At 43.2% G+C, this 21,259-nt stretch overlaps 1 protein-coding gene across 1 annotated transcript; it reads left to right on the top strand.

Moving 5' to 3' along the window:
* The first annotated feature begins 11,331 nt into the window (after positions 1-11,331).
* Positions 11,332-21,216, top strand: LOC308375219 (peroxisomal succinyl-coenzyme A thioesterase-like). The gene is made up of 11 exons (XM_080851305.1): positions 11,332-11,607; positions 11,882-12,090; positions 12,941-13,040; positions 13,220-13,410; positions 15,513-15,676; positions 15,984-16,103; positions 16,456-16,538; positions 17,285-17,378; positions 17,847-17,927; positions 19,055-19,196; positions 19,322-21,216. The coding sequence occupies exons 1-11, from the start codon at positions 11,516-11,518 to the stop codon at positions 19,444-19,446; spliced, it is 1,401 nt and encodes a 466-aa protein (XP_080707431.1). The 5' UTR covers positions 11,332-11,515; the 3' UTR covers positions 19,447-21,216.
* Positions 21,217-21,259: the final 43 nt, after the last annotated feature.

Raw genomic sequence — 21,259 nt, 5'->3', positions numbered from 1 at the left:
AAGGTTTATTTTACTTCCTTCGTTTCATAAATCAGAAGTTTCTTTACTCTGACAGTCCTCCAGAGATTTTAAATATTTTAACGGTTGAATGACCAATCTCCCCTCGGCCTGACACTGGCTCTTTGTATTTGTGTGCAGTGCTTGTGTTGTATGTGCCTGGGTGTGAGTACAGAATATACCAGCATGTTAGGATGGAAGCTAAAGAGCCAGCCTGACATGCTTTTTAAGAAAGCTGGGCTGTCCCGTCTCCAAAGCATCCTCAATGTTGTAATAGTTCTAAAACATGGTACTGCAAACCTTTTAATTTGTTCACAATGTGATCTTTTGATGTGATCCTGCAACAGTGGCCAATCTGAACAGTTATCTGTTTGACAAGTGTGGGATTAGGGCTGTGATTCTGCTCAATCTGAACAGTTATCTAGTTGACCAGTGTGGGATTAGGACTGTGATTCTGCTCAATCTGAACAGTTATCAGTTTGACAAGTGTGGGATTAGGACTGTGATTCTGCTCAACATGTTTTCTTAGATCACAGTCAAGTGTCACCCACTCTGTGTGACAATGGCCATTGGTAAAGGTGGCGTTTATGTTGATTTATTTGCACTCCTCTGAATGTTTTGCCTTCTGGACTGGTGAACTAAGAAAAAAACTCACAATAATTTGTCTGTGTTTACTGTAAATGTGCATAATCTGAAATTGCAAATCTATCTTCAGGCTCTTGCATATAACAAGGCAAGGAGGCAAACAAATATCAACATGGATGCTAAGGGTTTTTTATTGACTTTTTGTGTGTGTGTGTGTGTGTGTGTGTGTGTGTGTGTGTGTGTGTGTGTGTGTGTGTGTGTGTGTGTGTGTGTGTGTGTGTGTGTGTGTGTGTGTGTGTGCGATCTCAGTCCTCACTTATTTTGGACCTGGTGAACACCTTGGTGAAATTCTTGCGCACACCAGAGAAACAGGAGTTTCCTGAGCAGAGGTCATCTGTGTCCATGTCGTTACTGTCAGTGCCTGTAGGAAAAGCAGTCAGTTCCATATGATCAATTACCCTGTCCATACATTCACACACATAAACGTGTATTTATGTGTGTAAGTGTGTTTGTGTGTGTATATGGGTCAATTTATGTTTGTGTGTATGTGTGTGAATGTATGTGTATATATATTTGTATATGATTGTTTGTTTGTTGTTTGTATGAGTGTGTGTGTGTGTGTGTGTGTGTGTGTGTGTGTGTGTGTGTGTGTGTTTGTTTGTGTGTGTGTCTGTGTATAGATGTTTGTACATGATTGTGTGTGTGTATTTGTGTGTGTGTGTGTGTGTGGTATGTGTATAGTATATGTTTATATGATTGTGTGAATGTGTGCCTGCGTGTCATTATATGTGACATAGCAATCCATCCAACTTAAGCAGATCAACAGTTCAGATTTACCCATAGCACTGTCCTTCACGACACCGGAGCTAGCTGCCACTGTGCTGATGACCTCTTTGGTGATGATGTTGGTGACCATGTCCATCCCAGGACATTTAGAAGGAGCAGCTTCCTCCGACAAGGGGACAAGGGTCGCCAGCACCTGCACGAGGAGACCGTTCACAGCCCTCCTTGCAAAAGCGACAGCAAGTTCGTTGTCTACATCCACAACAAGCACCCTTCTCTGCTCGCCATTCCTCTGTGTCTTCTGAATGCTGCCTTCAGAGGCGAACCTGCAGGGGGGGCTACAAGCTGGTGAGCTACTGGTGGTGCTCATGTAATTGAACACACGGTCCACCGCGGGTTTGACGAATGGACGGAGGACTCCGTGGGACATCAGGAGTTCGATCTTTGCAGTTGCCGTGGCTGGGTCGTCCAGACCAATGCGTACTCTCTCAATCATCTCCTTCAAGGCTGCTGTTGCCTCGGCGACATTGGAAAATTCCTCAGGTACAGCTGCACCAGGAAGGTTGCTGTCGCTGTAACACCTGGTAGAGGTCCTCAGCAAGTTTCTGTCAGTGGAAAGCGTGTGTGGTGACTTAGGCTGTTTAGTGAAGACATTTTTCAGTTTCTTACCCATGCTGAGGAGTTTATCTTTGTTGTTGGAGCTGACCGTGCCCGATGAAAGCTCCTCCTCAGGGCTCATGGACAGTGTTGCAGGTCCATTGCACACATAAACGTCCTCAGACAGAGGAACAGACTCTCCAGCGGGCGCGCTTGTGGCAGACTCTTCAGGGGATGTGCTCTTCATCTGCTGTAGATCAACCTCAGAGGCCCGTGGTACGGCTTCAGGTGTGCTGCTGACAGCTACAGTCTCCTCAAGAGAGGGAATTGGCTCCTGGGAGACTATTGGTACTTTGGAGTCTTCGCTCAAGTTCTTCGGCTGTCTGGTAAAGAGGACTTTTAATTTCCTCCCAATGTCCCGTTTGTTGCCATCGTTTTCAGCTGTTGGCATGACAGCTGGGGGTTCCGAGATAGGAGACACTTGACTCTCTTCAACAATCGTGTCGATCTCGTTGCGCACAGAACATTGACTCTCGGTTTCTTCTCTGTCAGAGGGGACCATGAGATGGTCATCCTGGATACAAGCCTGAGACGATAACGCCATGGATTGCTGTCCATGTGTCTCAGATGCTAGTAAGATAGCATCTAGACCACTGCTGTCCTCTCCTGTCTCTGCCAAGGCGGAAACTGCCTCCTCGGTATCTACCAGCACTATAGGGAATCCCTTCAAGTCCTTCGGTTTTTTGTGAAATAGATTTTTGAATTTCTTGCCAATCCTGTGCTTGTTGCCATCAGATGTCACAGCAAATGTCTCCAAGACTGGAGATGCCTGACTCACATGGTCAGTTTCTGCATTTGGTTCCATGACACTGTCGACAAGCTCAGAACATTCATTCTCATAATATTCACCATCACAGGAGACCAAGGGCTCATCCTTGAGACAAGTTTGAGACGAAGAGGTCATGGCTTGCTGTATATGTGTCTCAGAGGCCAGTGATACAGTATCAGGACCATCTCCACTTTCTGCCAGGGAGGCTGTCTCTTGGGTGTCTGCAAGCAGTACTGAGGCATCATTCAAGCTCTTTGGCTGTTTTGCAAAGAAATTCTTAATTTTACCCCCAATGCTGCACTTGTTACTGTCAGATATCACCGCAGCTGGTGTCTCTGAGGTTGGGGAAGCCTGACCTGCTAGGGAAGTCTCTGCAATTGTTTCAATAACACCATCACCAAGTTCAGCCCATTCATCTTGAGATACTTCTCCATCAGAGGCGACCAAGGGTTCATCCTTGAAACAAATTTGAGATGAGGTCATCATGGCTTGCTGTCCTTGTGTCTCAGAGGCCAGTGATACAGTATCTGGACCATCTCTAGTTTCTGCCAGGTTGGCTGCCACTTGAGTGTCTAGAAGCAGTACTGGGGCATCATTCAAAGTCTTTGGCTGTTTGGCAAAGATATTTTTAATTTTTTTGCCAATGCTGCGCTTGTTACTGTCAGATATCACTGCAGCTGGTGTCTCTGAGGTTGGGGAAGCCTGACCTGCTAGGGAAGTCTCTGCAATTGTTTCAATAACACCATCACCAAGTTCAGCCCATTCATCTTCAGATACTTCTCCATCAGTGGAGACCAAGGGCTCATCCTTGAGACAAGTTTGAGACGATGAAGGACAATCTGCCAGGGAGGCATCCTCTTGAGTGTCTGCAAGAGAAGAGGTAATAGATTGCTGTGCAGCAAGGTCAGCAACCTCTTGGCAAGGTTCCTCATTCGCCAGGTCCATGTGCGAGTCTGTTACAATGTCTTGTGAGCGATGCAGAGTGAAGAACATTCTGAGTTTTATTTGAGCGCGGCACAGGACATTGTAAACTTTGTTGTTAAATGTTTTTTCAGTGGTGTGACATTCCCCGATGGGCTCCTCCTGGTTCTGCAGCATCTCGTGGGACGTGTTAGGCTCAGCAGGTCCTTGGCTCTCTTGACTTTGGTTTTGCAGCATCTCGATTTCCTTTGGCTCCATGCTCTCATAAAGCTGCTCCAAGTCTGTCACAATAGTGGCAACAATTCTACGAGCATCGTCGTGCACGGACATCATGGATGACACTGAGAGGGAACTGGCGTCAGGCTGTAAAGCCTGAGTGATGTCATCTTGGCTCAAAGAAGAAACTGGTGTTGTAAAAAGGATGTTACTGACATTCTCTGAAGCTCTATTGAAGTCATCCTCAGCACAGAGTCGATCCACGTCGCTTTCGAGACTAGTGGTAGACTGGGTGGATTTTAGGCAGGCTAGAAGGTCAGAGAGTGTTTTGCACACATCTGGTGTGATGCTCAGCTCTTTGGAGACCTTACACAATGGCTTCAATTGTTTTGGGAAAGCCTTAATTTTGTGTACCATCCCACTAAGGTAACTAACGAATTGCTGTTTACTTGCAACCTTGGTTAGGTCAGATGAGGACCCCTGCAAAGAGTCCAGAACTGTGCCAAAGATCTCTTTTGTCACTGGAGCCAGCTGGACTTCAGGAAGTTCCTCTTTATTAAGCTGATTTCTATATCAGACAAAAATATGCAGAAAGATTAAAGTAATGTGTTTAATGAAGTTAATGAATACTATGAATGAGCTTGAAAATGCTTTTATCTTCACTAACTATCTTCAATTAAATCTTCATTAGTAACTTAATGAATATCTGACCTTTCATGATAGCTGGAAGAAAGGATGTTTTTCCTTTCCTCAAGTTCCGCCATGGTTTCAAAAATGTTCTTTCTGACTCTGTCTTCAGTCCATGAGGCAAACATCTGTGCAAGCTCCTCTGCCGTCATCTTTTATGAGATTGAAAGGCAGTTTACAAACAGTAGGTACAAGTGTTGTGTTTTCAGGGGTATCAAACTCACTTTCTGCCTTGGCCACATTGGCATTTTTGTAAGGTTGAAGGCAAATAAATGTAAACAGTCGTTCACAGGGCCGTGCACAGGAATTTTGAAGGGCAGTTGCTCTGCCCTGGAAAAAAGGGGCAACACATTTATTTTTGTCACCGCCGCTGCCACGCCCCCGTCATCTGATCGCAAATTTTGCCAATATCATTTTAAACTCTCACTAACCGCCGCTGCCACGCCCCCGTCATCTGATCGCAAATGTTGCCAATATCATTTTAAACTCTCACTAACCCGTTGCTGCCACGCCCCCGTCTCCTGATCGCAAATACATATATTTCCTTCGAAGGGGCAACTTCAGTCGAGAAGGGCAAACGGGCAGTTGCCCGAGCAACCTAAGCCCACTCCTGTGGATGTCCCTGGTCATTCATGTTTGCAATGACATCACCTAAAGCCTGCAGCTCTTACAGCCATGGGAGACACTTAGTGTGGTCTCTTACTGAGTGAACGAGTAAGAGGCCTTCTTGTTGTGTCATGATAACAGGTAAGCCATTCATATCTGTATTGACCTAAGCAGTTTCTTATTGCTAATAATTGAACTAGCAACACCTGTGGTAGTAGACATTTGAGGAAATCATAAAAATGTATTGATGTTATCTAATACCAAGTGAATGAGTTTGAAGTCTACTAGATATTGCAATCTATCAAGACAAACAAGTTATCAGTACTGTTACATATGCAATTGAGAGAGCAAGCAATATGTTCCAAAATGGCAAGCACAGCATGAATGTCATAAATATAACGTCCTGTTATGGTAATTTAACTGCATTAACATAGTGCTTTTCAACTCATATAGCACTCAAAGTTACAAATGAATGCCTCAGACATCTATCTACCCATTCCTACACCGATGGGCCATGTTTATAATGATTTCTAAGGTTTTGTGTGTAAAAGTAAGGCTGCATTGGGCCTTTAGCTTTACACCCAGGCGGTATTTTATATTTCAGATGAAAGATACGTTAACATTCATCCAAAATGTGTACTCACATTGTTGCGCATTCCACAACAGAGCTCCTGGAATTGTCTGTTGGTGGAAATGATTGCAGTTATTTAAAGCAAATCAGTAATAAAATACAACGTAGAGTTGGAAGGTATTGGTGCAAAGATGTAAATCAGGACATACGTTGTGGGTAGCCTCAGGATGTCATATAACAGTTCGTGTCTGTCAGCCTCTGATGGAGAGTCTGGGGAACACGGATGTGGAGAACCTGATGGATTCGGGTGTGAGATATCCTCAGCTCTCTGAGTGCAAAGGGTGAAGTTCTCCATGTTCGCCACTACAGGTCTGACAGCGACGGCTCCAAAACGCAGTAGAACATCAATCAACATGAGGATTAATGAGCTCAGCATCACAAGAAAGAAGCCAGTCAAGCACGAGTTTACTTTAGGCTTATGCAACCGTAGTCTGACCTGTTACCAATTTTTGTGCAGTATACAGGGCACTTTGCTCTGTCATCACACTTGTCATGACTTGAATACTAAAATTCAGCTAATCCAACTACAGCTAAGCACCGAATCCCTTAGGTTTCAGGCTTATGAAAACATTGTGAGGAACATCTAATTTAAATATCTGTTTTCTGCACCAGGGGCCCAGATCTAAAAGATGTATAGGTGTGTCTTGCACGTTGCTGCGTATTGTAGCTACAACTGTGCATCCTTATTAACTTCTGATGCAACCTTTATGGTTTTGATTATAATAATAATATATCACATTTATGTTGTATATGTGTATTTGTGTATTTGTGTTGTATATGTGAAGGAAGTTACCTTTGTATTTGTGTTGTATGTGAAGGAAGTTACATTTCTCTTTGTTATTATTATTATCAAAATCAATGTTATGAGCATGTACAAAGCTCATAGGCTGTGTGGATATTAAAAATCCTTTCTCAGGTGTACAATTAAGTATTGTTAATATGAAAACATTCCTTGATAAGACAAACTTACCGACAGAGGGCTTGTTCCTGTGGTGAACAGGACGCACGGAGACGAATTTGACAAACACTTGGCTTTATAGGCCTAGGTCTGACGTCACAAACCGCCGATATTGAATTGTTGCATCACCACATTACCTGCTACGTTATTTTATCAAACCATTTTATCACCATGTTACGGTGTTGAATAAACAGGCTAATTAATGCAATGTCCAGCGCTTGTTTGAGCGCGAGATTATGATTAAACCTTAAAACATTATCTTCCATTTTCTCTTCTCAGCTGTGACAATTCCCCTAAAAATCTAAATCGCACACTAATAGTTTCAAAATAGCCTACTCGATTTCCAAGATGCTTCACTCAAGCTGCAAATGTGAGTTGTTGGTGGACACTTGTTAACCGGTTGGGATAAATGTGGCAAGCAGTGTCGAAATAGGAAGGATTGTTCCGGGAGAACAAAATCCTCCAGCGGATTTGAAAAAAGTTACCTGTTTAAACATGTTATATTATAATAATGTCTGAATAAATGTGCTCAGCTGTGCGCAGTGCGGAGCTGATGTCAGCAGAGAGAAAATGTTTGATAACATTTGCGCAAATCAGGAGCATCAGTGAACGGGTATGGCCAGTGGCGGACCTACCATTAAGGCAAACTAGGCAGCTGCCTTAGGCCCTCACCCAGCAGAAAGCCATCGACGAGCTGCCCACCCAGGCACCGATGGGCCAATGGGATGGCCCAAGTGCATAACCAACTGGCCCTTCCGCAGATGTTGTCGTTCGCGACAGTTTCCTTGCTTCACCGAATACATTATATACCTCTAATGACAAATAATAGGAATCACTGTCTGCTATTTATACTACTCCTAGTGACCTGTATTCACACTCATGGTTACTATTTTCTTTACTAATCTAATCTCCTCCGTCAGTCTTACTATGTTTATTTGTTATTAAATGTCAATCACTCTAGCCTAATACTTGCGTGTCTCGCTCGTAGACACCTTTAACAACCCTACACACACACACATAATCACACACCCAGCATGCAACACTACCATTACCACTGATGTTTACACCCCATCGTATGTTCTGTTCTGTTCATTTCTACAATAAAGTTCAAACCAGTGGCGGCGGACCTTAAGGGCGATTGTGGCGACGAACTGCCTTCAGGAAAAGGAAAAAAAATGTTCTCTGTCGGAAATTACCAAATGTCGAATCAGGCAACAGTCACGCAACAGTTGTGCTTCAGAAGGCGGCGTCCCTATTTGGGGCTAAATGGAAATCGCCCCAGATCTCTCTCACTCTAATGTTAAATCCATTCTCTTTCATAAAAGAGGGCTCTCAATGCATTTTCCATGGCTTCCGGGAGGGCTCGCCATGCTCCATTCTTTCGTCATAAGTATAAGGACGTATGGGTTTTAAAAAAACGGTCAAGGCATATTCTGTCAAGATGTCTAACATTCAGTGCAACAACTGGAGTCACTCCTTGAAAGAAACTCATTTTTAGTCGGCGTACTAATTAAGATAAATTGACAACAAAACAATTAGGACTTCCTACACCAAATGTATCGATTCAACAGGTTTCTACAAAGGGTGGATATTTTACACATATTTTATGTGTCCTGTAAAGCTATGTTGCATCATACAACATTTGAGACATGTGGATAATGAAAAAGTGGGATAATTTAATGTGGAGCCAAATCATGTTTGCTTATGAAGGCTCCTGAATGCAACTTTCTTCCATATAACTAGCTACTGTAGCTATGTAGGTAGAGGGGAAATATTTTGATTGTGTGCTGCCATCTACTATACAAAAAGGTATTGCTGTATGAGTAATCAGCCTACAAAAAAATTGATATTGCTTAATGTAGGATACTAGCCCAGAGTTAAGCATATTCATCTAGCAAACTATACCTTGAAGTGTTACAATAGCCAGTATCATTTTATTCCATGTGTCCATCCAGGCAAATTTGTGGATCCAAATGTTATTAAAAAACATATATAATGTTATTTCTTTGTAATCATCCAAAATTATGTTAAGTGTATGGGTATTTTGCATACATTGAGTGGGCAACGCGCCGTATATTAAGTGGGCCGCTCTGACAGACAACTCCCGGGCCACTTTTTTCCCCCAGTCCGCCCCTGCTTTGAGGTGGCCCTTTTTTTTTTGCATTAAAAGGACGGATGAAGAGGGCCCCTGGCTATGTTCGCCTTAGGCCCCCAAATGACTAGGTCCGCCACTGGGTATGGCTTAACCTAAAATAACAACCACATTCAAACGAAGTCCAAGCCTTTCTAGAAAACAGACTCAGATAAACTATTATATTGATGAATATTTCGAAAGAAATGTTATTTTTCCCCCGTGTATCATCAGGCCTTCCGGAAGCCGGCTGTGAAAGTAAAATATATTTTACTATAACATAATACTAGAATAATTATAATAGGCTATATAGTTTTAGGGGACCCAGAATAATGTCATAATTTTAGGCTGCATTAAGAAAAGTCTTAAAATCATGAGAATAAAGACATAATGTTTCAAGAACACAGTGGTAGGCCTAATATTTAAGAGAATTCCACATGAACTAATTCATGAACATATGCCTTAGTTACAACTAAAGGGCAAGTTTTCCTGACAGGGACAGTTGACATACTTTCACAGAACGCTCATGCAGATATGCACATTCCTCTAATAATCTCACAGATCCTGTGTCGAAAAATACACTGTCACAGTGGCTGGGTCTTCAACTAGATAAAACAGGCTGTGACTTAAAGCAAAATAACAAGTTTAAGTGCTGAAATCTTTTATTTATGCTGATGTGTTTATTTTATGTCTATTTTTTATGTGAATCACTGTGCATGTCATTTCTTTGTGCACGTAATTTATTTGCTGTTAAGCACTTTGAGCTGCATTGTTTTGCATGAAAGTTGCTATACAAATAAAGTGTATTATTATTATTATTATTTGTGCATGTTACACATGAATGATTTTAGATTCATTATAGACTTTATTAACATAATCCTTACAGCCGTGAAAGTGTGTAGTCTCCTGTGAGATGTCACACTTTCACAGAACTGCTACTTACGCCCACTGCTCTGATAACTTCTGATAAATTCTAAAAAGAAAAACACTCAGTCCTCCGTATCTGTGCCTTGATCTGCAAAATCATAGTGACATTAAGCCATTTCCTGTCTGTTGCATAAGCATGCTGAAATACAAAAATAGACGCTCCAAAAAGAACTTTGTGCACAGTTGGCAGCACACTATAGATGCACAGAATTGTAATGGTACCTCCTAGGGGCCTAGGCTTTTAATGCAAACAGGTATGGCAACTTTGTATTGTTCTGTATGATAATCAGGTTTCTCTGACCCACTGCCTGAGATGGTTCTCAGTAGCCTGCCCCCATTTTCATGCTATATTTGGTTGGAGTCACTCACACCTCAGTTTGCTTTCTGACCCCAGTTGTGTGAGCAATATCAGTGTGGTGTGGTGTGCCAACTTTTGGTGATCACAGCAGCTGCTTTATCACGAATCTCGTGTTCTCACACAGTGATTATTGCCCTTTTAGTTTACATTCATGCCAGCTGTACTGCTGCTGGTAATGTTATCAAGTCAAGTACTGTATGTAGGCTTTTAGCTAGCTCCCTCATTTAGCTCGCTGAATAGGTACTGTGTCACGCTATGCCTTGCACTTTGACCTTCAGCTTGTCCACTGACTGTTACTCTCATTTCTCTCACCCTCTCTCCCTCCATCTCTCCCTCTACAAGGTGTGTGTGTGAATGTGAGGAAGGCATACTATGAAAGGTGTGTGAAGGTGAGAAAGGCACTCTATGAGGTGTGTGTGAATGTGTCCAGATTTGGAGCATTCCAACTCATGCAATTGCAGACCCTTCAAGACGCTTGCAGTTGGTCTTGCCCCTAGTAGCACATTCTTCGTCCAGCAAGGGCACACAAACCTGACTTCATCTGGCAATCATTTATTGTTTCATATGAAGCTAGCTCCCCCCAGTGGTAAGTGTGTGAGATTTGGTTAATGGTTATCTTTGTTGTTGCTGTTTTTACACTTCTAAGGGAAAAGGTTCATCTCTTAGGAACATATAGAAGAACAAGATGCTTATTTTGTCATTAGGTATAAATAAGCCACAGAACCCTTTCTGGATAAGACTCTTTCTCCTGAATATGCCAAGCAGCTCATCACACAGAAATTCTAAATCCACGAATATTACATATTTCAATCCTGATATTCTGAATTATAGAGAAGCTGATATACCGACCTTTGACCAAAACTGTTGCAGGGTCAGCCGTTATGCACTACATTATCGCCAGAATTAGATCAGTTCACTACTTGATCTCAAATTATGTTATCAAAAGACTATCTGTAATATTCTGAACTCGTTAAAGTTGTTGGACAAAATATTACTGAGAGCTACCATCATAAATCCGCGCCTTCAAGCACGCAGGGCAGCGGCGTTCATGGTTGTAGTTAATAAACCCCTATCTTCAAACACCCTTACTGCAGGCAGGGGGCAAGACCACAACCTCCAGACAGTATCGTTGGTGGTTCGAAAGAAGCGTCTCGCAGCACTCTGGCTTTCACTACGCAACAGATGACTGAAATTGTTGATCAGTTTTAAAAGCCAGATACTAATTCTGAACACTAGGTCTCCACGGCTACTGCAGTGGTAGGTCAACGACACTCAGGGGAAACGCAGTCATGATTTTCAGAAGTTATTGCATCTTGGCACAGAAGGCTGCACGAGTGTTAGTTTCGGGTAAACATCAACTTCCGACTTGCATTTGGCTAAGGTAGGCTATGCAATTCTCCTGTGATGTCCAAATTCTTCGTTTTTATTACCAAATCGACTGGCCCCTTAGTTTACTTTTACTCTTGGCATGTGAACTTGAGGTTGAGATTGAAAGGGTTAATCTCGGGCTCCATGTGTATCGCGATACTATGATGCACTTTCACTGAGTCCTAGCGTTATTTGTGTATGACCGAAGACTTTGTAAAGATGTAAAAATAACAGAATGTCATTTTATTCCAGAGTAGCCCAAAGATAAATGTTTCTGCTGATGTCAGTCTTCGTAGGTCGGCGAGCTCAATGGCTGTGTGTCCGGTGTTGTCGGTGCAGCCAACCCGGGCACTGGTGGACGAGAAGTTTCAGATAGTTGTGAGAAATCTACACCCAAAACAAGAGGTGACGGTCCATTCTTTACATCACTCAGAGGATAAGGACTGCTGGGAGGCGTTTGGCCATTATATCAGCGACGAAAATGGAACAGTTACAGGTAACCAGCGCTGGGAAAGCTACTTTGAAAGCATAGCTCTCTGCAAGCTACCGATCACTTCAGACTGGAAGGAATTGAACTACAGCAAAGCTACTGAAGGCAGAAATCTAGTTAGTTTAACTAAAACTACTTAAAGTAACGCTACCCAACAATTTGACACACTGCACATTATGCACGGCATTATGGGAGCGACTATGCCGGCAAGCTACAGTATTTACTTGTTCCCAGATCATAAAAAATACCCCACTATTCATGGGAAAGTGCAAAGAATGTAAGCTTTAATGTAAATCATTCAGACAGCTGCATTTCAGAAACTAGAATCCAGGTGGGGATATTGCACCAAGTAGGATTACTCAGTTAGCCAGGTAACCTCTAAAAAAGCATGCAACAACGTCTCTGAACATCTGTTAATAAATAGCAATAATCAATACATTTGACATATAATATATTAACGCTTAGTTTTACAAATGTAGATTCAAAATATTAAAAACTGTAGCCTAAACTATCTCATCTGGGCTTTTCTGGAGACCAAGATTTTTTGTCTTAAACTAATCTGGATTTTTTATTATTTGACTACAACTATAACAGTTTGAAAAAAAGGGGCCTATAGTCTTACTTGTCAGTTTTGTAACATCTGAATGGTACAGTCTTCAACTTGCGCCATTTTACCGTTTGAACAGCTTGGACACTGGTCTAAATAACGGGCCTATCTTTTACCAGTTAGAACAAAATCTGTTTATCTGAGCTTGCTTTGTAATTAAACAATGGTCGACTGGTCACGTTAGATTCACCTGTGCTGTTCTGTCTGTGGACCTTGCTGACTTTAAACCCTTTTCCCCTTTTCTCTTAGTCATGGAAGATGCAAGCAGGGGTGGGACCTACACTGGAACTGAACCCATGGGCCTACTTTGGAGCCTGCGGCCAATTCCTGGTAGCAGACACGGGCTCAGGTAGCGTAGCTATGTATCAGACAGAGGTGTGAGACTCTCCTGTCTGCCAAGTACAGGCTACTGAATATTGCGTGAACGTGTGTGTGTGTGTGTGTGTGTGTGCGTGCGTGTTTGTGTGTGCTTGTGTGTGTGTGTCCGCGTCCATACAGTCTACTAAATGTCTTTCTGGGATGTTTTAGGCTGCGAAAGAGGAACGTTCTGTCTCCAATGGTGGTGAACATATCCGTCTACAAAGGTCACATGAACCAGGGCTTTTCTGAAGAGGCCGCATTGGCGACGGTTGTCACAGAGAGATGGTACCTGGCGCCAGGTGTGCAGCGTGTGGACATTAGGGAACAAGGGGTCAAAGGCACGCTCTTCATACCACCAGGTACAATCTCTCACACTCACTCTCACACACACACACTCTCACTCTCACATTTACACACACACACTCACACTCTCACTCTCACTCACACTCTTACACACCCTCTCAATCACACTGTCACTCACTCAATCACACACTCACTCTCACTCTCACACAGTCACACTCTCAATCACACACTCACACTCACACTCACACACTCTCACTCTCACTGTCACTCACACTCACACTCACACTCACACTCACACTCACACTCACACTCACACTCACACTCACACTCACACTCACTCATTCACTCAATCGCACACTCACATTCACACTCACACACACACACACTCTGTTTTAATAGGATGTTTTGAATATAATTTGTATACATATGAAAAGAAAAGAGGACCATTTTTGCTAGTTTGCACATTTTGTTACTTTCTGCAGCTGTAGGTCGCTGTGCAGATTCAACAGTGCAAAAATAGGTTTACAGCGTTGTGTGTGTGTTGGTCTGGCCTGTCTCTATATGGCTATGTGTGTGCGCATTTCTTACATTTATTCTCGTGTGAGTGTGAGTGTGAGTGTGAGTGACAGTGACAGTGAGAGTGAGAGTGTGTGAGTGTGAGTGTGAGTGTGTGATTGAGAGTGTGACTGTGTGAGAGTGAGAGTGAGTGTGTGATTGAGTGAGTGACAGTGTGATTGAGAGGGTGTGTAAGAGTGTGAGTGAGAGTGAGAGTGTGAGTGTGTGTGTGTAAATGTGAGAGTGAGAGTGTGTGTGTGAGAGTGAGTGTGAGAGATTGTACCTGGTGGTATGAAGAGCGTGCCTTTGACCCCTTGTTCCCTAATGTCCACACGCTGCACACCTGGCGCCAGGTACCATCTCTCTGTGACAACCGTCACCAATGCGGCCTCTTCAGAAAAGCCCTGGTTCATGTGACCTTTGTAGACGGATATGTTCACCACCATTGGAGACCGAACGTTCCTCTTTCGCAGCCTAAAACATCCCAGAAAGACATTTAGTAGACTGTATGGACGCGGACACACACACACAAGCACACACAAACACGCACGCACACACACACACACACACACACACGTTCACGCAATATTCAGTAGCCTGTACTAAGCAGACAGGAGAGTCTCACACCTCTGTCTGATACATAGCTACGCTACCTGAGCCCGTGTCTGCTACCAGGAATTGGCCGCAGGCTCCAAAGTAGGCCCATGGGTTCAGTTCCAGTGTAGGTCCCACCCCTGCTTGCATCTTCCATGACTAAGAGAAAAGGGGAAAAGGGTTTAAAGTCAGCAAGGTCCACAGACAGAACAGCACAGGTGAATCTAACGTGACCAGTCGACCATTGTTTAATTACAAAGCAAGCTCAGATAAACAGATTTTGTTCTAACTGGTAAAAGATAGGCCCGTTATTTAGACCAGTGTCCAAGCTGTTCAAACGGTAAAATGGCGCAAGTTGAAGACTGTACCATTCAGATGTTACAAAACTGACAAGTAAGACTATAGGCCCCTTTTTTTCAAACTGTTATAGTTGTAGTCAAATAATAAAAAATCCAGATTAGTTTAAGACAAAAAATCTTGGTCTCCAGAAAAGCCCAGATGAGATAGTTTAGGCTACAGTTTTTAATATTTTGAATCTACATTTGTAAAACTAAGCGTTAATATATTATATGTCAATTAGTCATATGTATTGATTATTGCTATTTATTAACAGATGTTCAGAGATGTTGTTGCATGCTTTTTTAGAGGTTACCTGGCTAACTGAGTAATCCTACTTGGTGCAATATCCCCACCTGGATTCTAGTTTCTGAAATGCAGCTGTCTGAATGATTGACATTAAAGCTTACATTCTTTGCACTTTCCCATGAATAGTGGGGTATTTTTTATGATCTGGGAACAAGTAAATACTGTAGCTTGCCGGCATAGTCGCTCCCATAATGCCGTGCATAATGTGCAGTGTGTCAAATTGTTGGGTAGTGTTACTTTAAGTAGTTTTAGTTAAACTAACTAGATTTCTGCCTTCAGTAGCTTTGCTGTAGTTCAATTCCTTCCAGTCTGAAGTGATCGGTAGCTTGTGATCGGTGTGTGTGTGTGTGTGTGTGTGTTTCAGGCCCAGGGCCCTTTCCTGCAGTCCTGGACATGTGGGGAGGGGGAGGGGGGCTGGTGGAGTACCGGGCCGCCCTCCTGGCATCACATGGCTATGTTGCTTTGGCGTTGGAATACCTCACTCCGGATAAAAAGCGGACGTTGGATATTGAGGGCGGATACTTTGAGGTGTGTGTGTGTTGGTGTTTTACTGTCTAGTTGGGCATAGTCCAGTCTGTAACCTTTCATCCAAATTCCCATAATCTTTGGTGTGTGTGTTTTATCAGATTGTTCTATCAGTAGTGTAGTACACACACATGCATGTGATGGAAAGCATGCTGTGGTGTTACGGAGCAGGTTAAGCCATTCGGCACAGCACTGAAACGGCACATGAGTCCACATGCTTTTGTTTTTTTGTGGTGGTGGTGTGTAGGAGTTAGTAAGTCTTATCGCGACAAAATAATGGGTCCTTTAAAAAAAAGTGTGTGTGTTGTAGATGGCGTATCATATCCTGCAGTCCCTGCCTCAGGTGTCTTCAGATAGAGTGGCTGTGCTTGGTCTGTCCTTTGGGGCGTCAGTCACCCTCACACTCGCAGCATACTCTAAAACCGCCAAGGTTAGTCTCTCTATCTGTCTGTTTCTCTCCCTCTTTCTGTCTCTTAAATGCACTATGTCTCTCACACACACAATGTATTTTCTCAAACACTCCCCTATAAATACAGTCCTTCAGAAGTACAGCTGTTCAAGAAAGAATGTATACAGTAATCCCTCGTGGGATCCCAAAATGTGAGCTTTTAAGGAACGATTTGTGTAAAAAGTTGAGTAACACAAGTAAGAAGACGTATTTTTAAGTCTGTTGACAAATGAATGGTGAAATACAGTATATTCTTCAAACCTGCTATGCAGTCAGTGCTGACAATAAATACTAAATAAATAAATACTAAAACTGTGAATAATGTCTCTTTCAGCCCCGGTGTTGTGTGTGTATCAGTGGTAGTCATGTTCAACCTGTCAACAAGACCCTCTATGAGATCTTTCAGCTAATGAACCAGTAAGTACAGTGGGAACTAGTTGAGGGGAAAAAATGGCTGATGACAGAACAAACGTGATTTGTATAAAAGTGTCTTTTTTTGTTGTTGTTGCAAGAGAAGTTTAGCCAGAGATGTCCTAAAGGGGAAGGTGGCAATCTTAACAGTTTAAGAACATCTCTGGTAAAAATGTGGTCAGCAACATGATTGGTTGTTCATCAATCTTGCTTAGAAAAGGCTTTATTAACACACACCCCCAAATGTTGAGCAAGTGGACCAATCACAGTTGTTGCAGTCTGCGTGACCACAACGTATAGTTATATTCCTAGGAAGGTGCGCGCTAGCCGCTACAGAGGCTGCAACTGTCTTTTCCTGTGTCGTTTGGCACCCTTCAAAAACTGTGCAATCAAGGCACAGCATCAACCAGTTAAACTGCCTGTGTGAAAGTCCAGGGGTAAAATGACCGGTTCTGGCAGGCCCAAGGCCCGGAGCTCCGCCCTCTCTGTGGGCTGTGGCAAGAATGTCACTTGATCCGATGGATCTGTTCCCCATACGTATGGAATATGTAACAGTGTGGAGAGATCGTCTCTGTACGATAGATAACGCGCTTCTAGGTCTATGGCCTAGCCTGCATACTGTGAATGTGTGTAAGAATGAGGTTATGTGATCTTCCAAGGCAAAGCAGTGTAACATATGTGTTTGTGTGTGTGTGTGTGTGTGTGTGTGTGTGTGTGTGTGTGTGTGTGTGTGTGTGTGTCCACATCTGCAGGAGCTTGGCCAAGGCACGTATTGATGAGAATAATCATGTGATCTGGAGAGATATCATTCTACCCATCCCTACTGAGCCTGACCTTAAAGTGGATGTAAGTGTGTGTGTGTGTGTGTGTGTGTGTCCATGAGTGTGTGTGACAGGGACAGATAATATCTTTAGATGAGAGTATTAACTTGTTTGTGTGGTGGTATTTTTGAGTAGGTCAACAAAGTGAGATTAATATTCATAATGAGACATTACTAAGGGTAGGTAAGAAATCGTCTGGGGTTCCATTTCTTAAACCTGCATCAAGTATGTGAGTTTTAATTTGTATGTGTGTGTGTGTGTGTGTGTGTGTGTGTGTGTGTGTGTGTGTGTGTGTGTGTGTGTGTGTGTGTGTGTGTGTGTGTGTGTGTGTGTGTGTGTGTGTGTGTGTGTGTGTGTGTGTGTGTGTGTGACAGGGACAGAGAATATCTTTAGTTGGGAGTTTGTGTGGTGGTGTTTTTGAGTAGGTTAGCAAGGTGAGATTAATGTGTGTGTGTGTGTGTGTGTGTGTGTGTGTGTGTGTGTGTGTGCACAGGTGGGCAAGATAAAGTGTCCTCTGCTGGTTGTGATTGCTCAGGATGATCAGAACTGGGCCACTGTGGAGTCCACTGAAGACGTGAGTTAACCTGCTACTAAATCTCTCTCTCTCTCTCTCTCTCTTTCTCTCTCTCTCTGTCCCTCTATTTCTCTCTGTCCCTCTCTCTCTCTCTCTAGCTCTGTGTCTCTCTCTCTTGCTCTGTGTGTCTTTCTCTATATCTCTCTCTCTCTCACAAACAGACGAACACACACACACGCTCAATTGACCCTTCCGCAAACTCCGCCCCCCCTTAGCAACGTTTGGTATATCAGTCAAGCATTCACGTTTCCCAGGTTCTCAGCATTGGTATGAATGGGGTGGCAACATGTTTTCAACCGTGTCAATTTCAGCTCTACCCAAAGAAATCATAAGCATTTTTTGGAAAAACAGCAAGATCTCAGATCGAAGCAGGCAAAAGGGTCTGCAATATGCTTATATAGGCTACAACCACGACATTACATGCCGTGTTTGTAGACAGACAAATGCTAAGGCTAACAGGTTCATTCCAGCTATGTTTATTTGTTCTATTATCTACACAGTCGTTACGCAAACATGTAAGGTGGTAAAACTGAATCGTATTTTAAGCAAGGTTTTTCTCACGTTTTCGATGCAGTGGGCAGATTTTAGCTGATGGGGGGGGGGGGGGGGGGGGGGGGGTCGTCTACATTGTTTGATCCACAGCAGGCATTTCTCTCTCTGGGTCTTGGGTTTCGGGAAAGGATAAAATGTTACCCCCCCCTCCAGCCTTTTTGGATATCGACTGTCAGAATTACACACTCCATAAGCACAACGTTTCATTTTCTCTTCTCGAGCAGACGTCTCTCTCATTGACTTCCATTCATTAAAATGGCTCGCTTGACTGAGGTCCCGAGCTTAGTAACCGTTGCTATGCTATGATTGATCAGTTACCGTTTTGGGGAGTGGTCGCGGAAGGGTCAATTGCAAATGTATTCTCTCCAACGCTCGTCTTTATAAAGTTCAAGAAGGAATGTATTCACTAATGACCAACTGTGGGATATTCCTCATCAACAGTAAAGTGACATGCTCATGGCGTATGTTCAAGTCAACAGTATACTGATCAGTAGTCTCTAATAATCCACTAGGACTTTCATCCTGTATTAACAATATGTGTGTGTGTGTGTGTGTGTGTGTGTGTCTGGACACAGATGGAGCAGATTATGGAGAGGTCTGGAAATCGTCACCTGCTGACGGTGTTGTCATACCCAGACGCAGGTCACTTGATTGAGCCTCCATACACACCACACATCCGGTTCAGTAAATTCATCAATCAGTTCAACAGGGCGAAAGGTACGAACACACGCATACACACACTCTCACACACACTTCAGTTCCTTCATAATTTAACACAGCATAAATAATATAGGTACACACACACTACTAGTGTGCCTCCTAACCTGGAAGTTGTGTTGTAGTGATGATGCTGTGGGGAGGTCAGACTAAGCCTCATGCAGACGCCCAGGAAGACGCATGGGAGAAGATCCTCCTCTTCCTCCAGAAACACCTCTACCAGGATATACCACCAGCGGCAAAGCTCTGAAACTGCCTTTAATCTCACCACACACACTGAACCAGGATATACCACCACCGGCCAAGCTCTGAAACTGCTCTCAATCTCTCTCACACACACACACACACACACACACACACACACACACACTCTCTACCAGGATGTCAAACACCTCTATTGTGATATGACACCAAAGATCTACCAGTACCAGCTACTAAACCCTACAACTACAGACACCTCTACAGGGCATCACCAGCAGCTACTGAACTCCGGTTTTAGCACAAGCATCCACCAGTGCTGGAGCAACAATCTGTAAAACCACAGGCCTACAATCACCACACAGTCTCACGTCATCATGTACCCTGAACTGGTTGCAGTCAAGGAAACAGATGCTATGTAATATACTGTGAATGCATAATGTTGTGCTTATGTGTCTGGTATGGGGTCTCCTAGGGTTAGGAACTGAAGAGAGAGCCATATTCTGGTCACCATAGCATTAGAATGCAGTGCTCCCAACAGTGTTCTATAACAATGTGCTGCTATAGTAACAGTGGAAGGTCAGCTTAATGTCATGGGCTGTCTTAGCTAGTTGAAGTTTCAGCCACAATTACTAAGATGACTGAGTGAATTTCTATACAGTAGGATGTCTTGGGTTTTCAGACGTGTGGTTATTTTAGAGTGACATCTCTGTAAGAGATGGCTGTCTATATCCTGCTGGAGATAACAGAACATGACCAACATGACAAACCAGCCACTCTGACCACTAAACATGTAGTCACCATAACCTTCCAAACCGTAGTGTTATGGTGACCAAGGAGAGGTCCACCCCCTGGCATGGCTCAGACTCCTGGGGTCAGGAACCAACCTGGGGTGGCAGGCAGCAGCAGCCTCGGGGAACCATTTCAGGCCACGGCTCAGAGAAACCCAATTATAATCTAGAACAGTGTTAGGTTGCCATACCCGTTTGCATTAGAAGTCTAGTTTGGGGGCACTGTGGGGCAAGCAGTAGCCCAGACCACATTCAGGCTTGATGTCCATGGAGGACCCAGGTTTGAATCCAGCCTGATGTGATTACTCCTGTCCACTCCCCACCTCTTCTCCCTCTCATTTCCTGTCCCACTCTTAACTGCACAATCAATTAAATCAATTAAAAAAGGCAAAAAAGTCACAAGAAGTCTAGTAAATTAACATTAAGAGCTTATGGAGGTATCTTAAACAGTATATATGGCTAGAGTTGGAGAGGCTGGTGGGTCAGACCTTCGGCACTAAATCTGTTACTATTTAATGGAATAAAGAGAGATTGCTGTATGAACCACAAGAAACAATTTCTTTACTTGCTGCTCTGGAAGTCTGTGAAAACCTGTCATTGTATGGAATTCACAGTCCATAGTTGTAAGGACTATGTGAATATATTAATTAATGAAACTTTTTTTAAATTTTTTTTTGATACATCTGTTACATGCCTTTTCTGTCTCTACCACAGGTCATTGGAAACAGGTGTATGGTTGATTGACTGGGCTACAAGAGCCCTGATCAGACTGCAGTCGGGAGAGCTTAGGATTTCCGGCATTTGGTTATCATTCATTGGCATTTGGATAGTTATTGGTTTGGATACTCGTTGGTTTTGGATCGTTGTCGGAGGATTTTGGATTATCGTCGTAGTTTGTTTTAGATTACCATTTAACTGACTTTACATTACGCCGTTTGTTTCTATTCACAACACTGACATCCACCAAATGGTTGCTTATAATTAATAGATAAATATATACCTGTAACCCCTATTAAATAACTTATTATCATCATAAATTCTGCGTGGCCTCCCCTTCATGTTTCATGCATGTGA

Source organism: Sprattus sprattus, assembly GCF_963457725.1.
Source record: "Sprattus sprattus genome assembly, chromosome: 14".
In the NCBI taxonomy this organism is placed as follows: Eukaryota; Metazoa; Chordata; class Actinopteri; order Clupeiformes; family Clupeidae; genus Sprattus; species Sprattus sprattus.
The sequence above is the reverse complement of the archived record's forward strand: the minus strand, read 5'-3'. Positions and strand labels throughout refer to the sequence as shown.

Coding starts and splice junctions, on each gene's coding strand:
- LOC308375219 (XM_080851305.1), top strand. CDS start 11,516: ATGATTTTCAGAAGTTATTGCATCTTGGCACAGAAGGCTGCACGAGTG. Junction 12,091..12,940: donor CGAAAATGGAACAGTTACAG/GTAACCAGCGCT, acceptor CTTTTCTCTTAG/TCATGGAAGATGCAAGCAGG. Junction 13,041..13,219: donor GGTAGCAGACACGGGCTCAG/GTAGCGTAGCTA, acceptor GGGATGTTTTAG/GCTGCGAAAGAGGAACGTTC.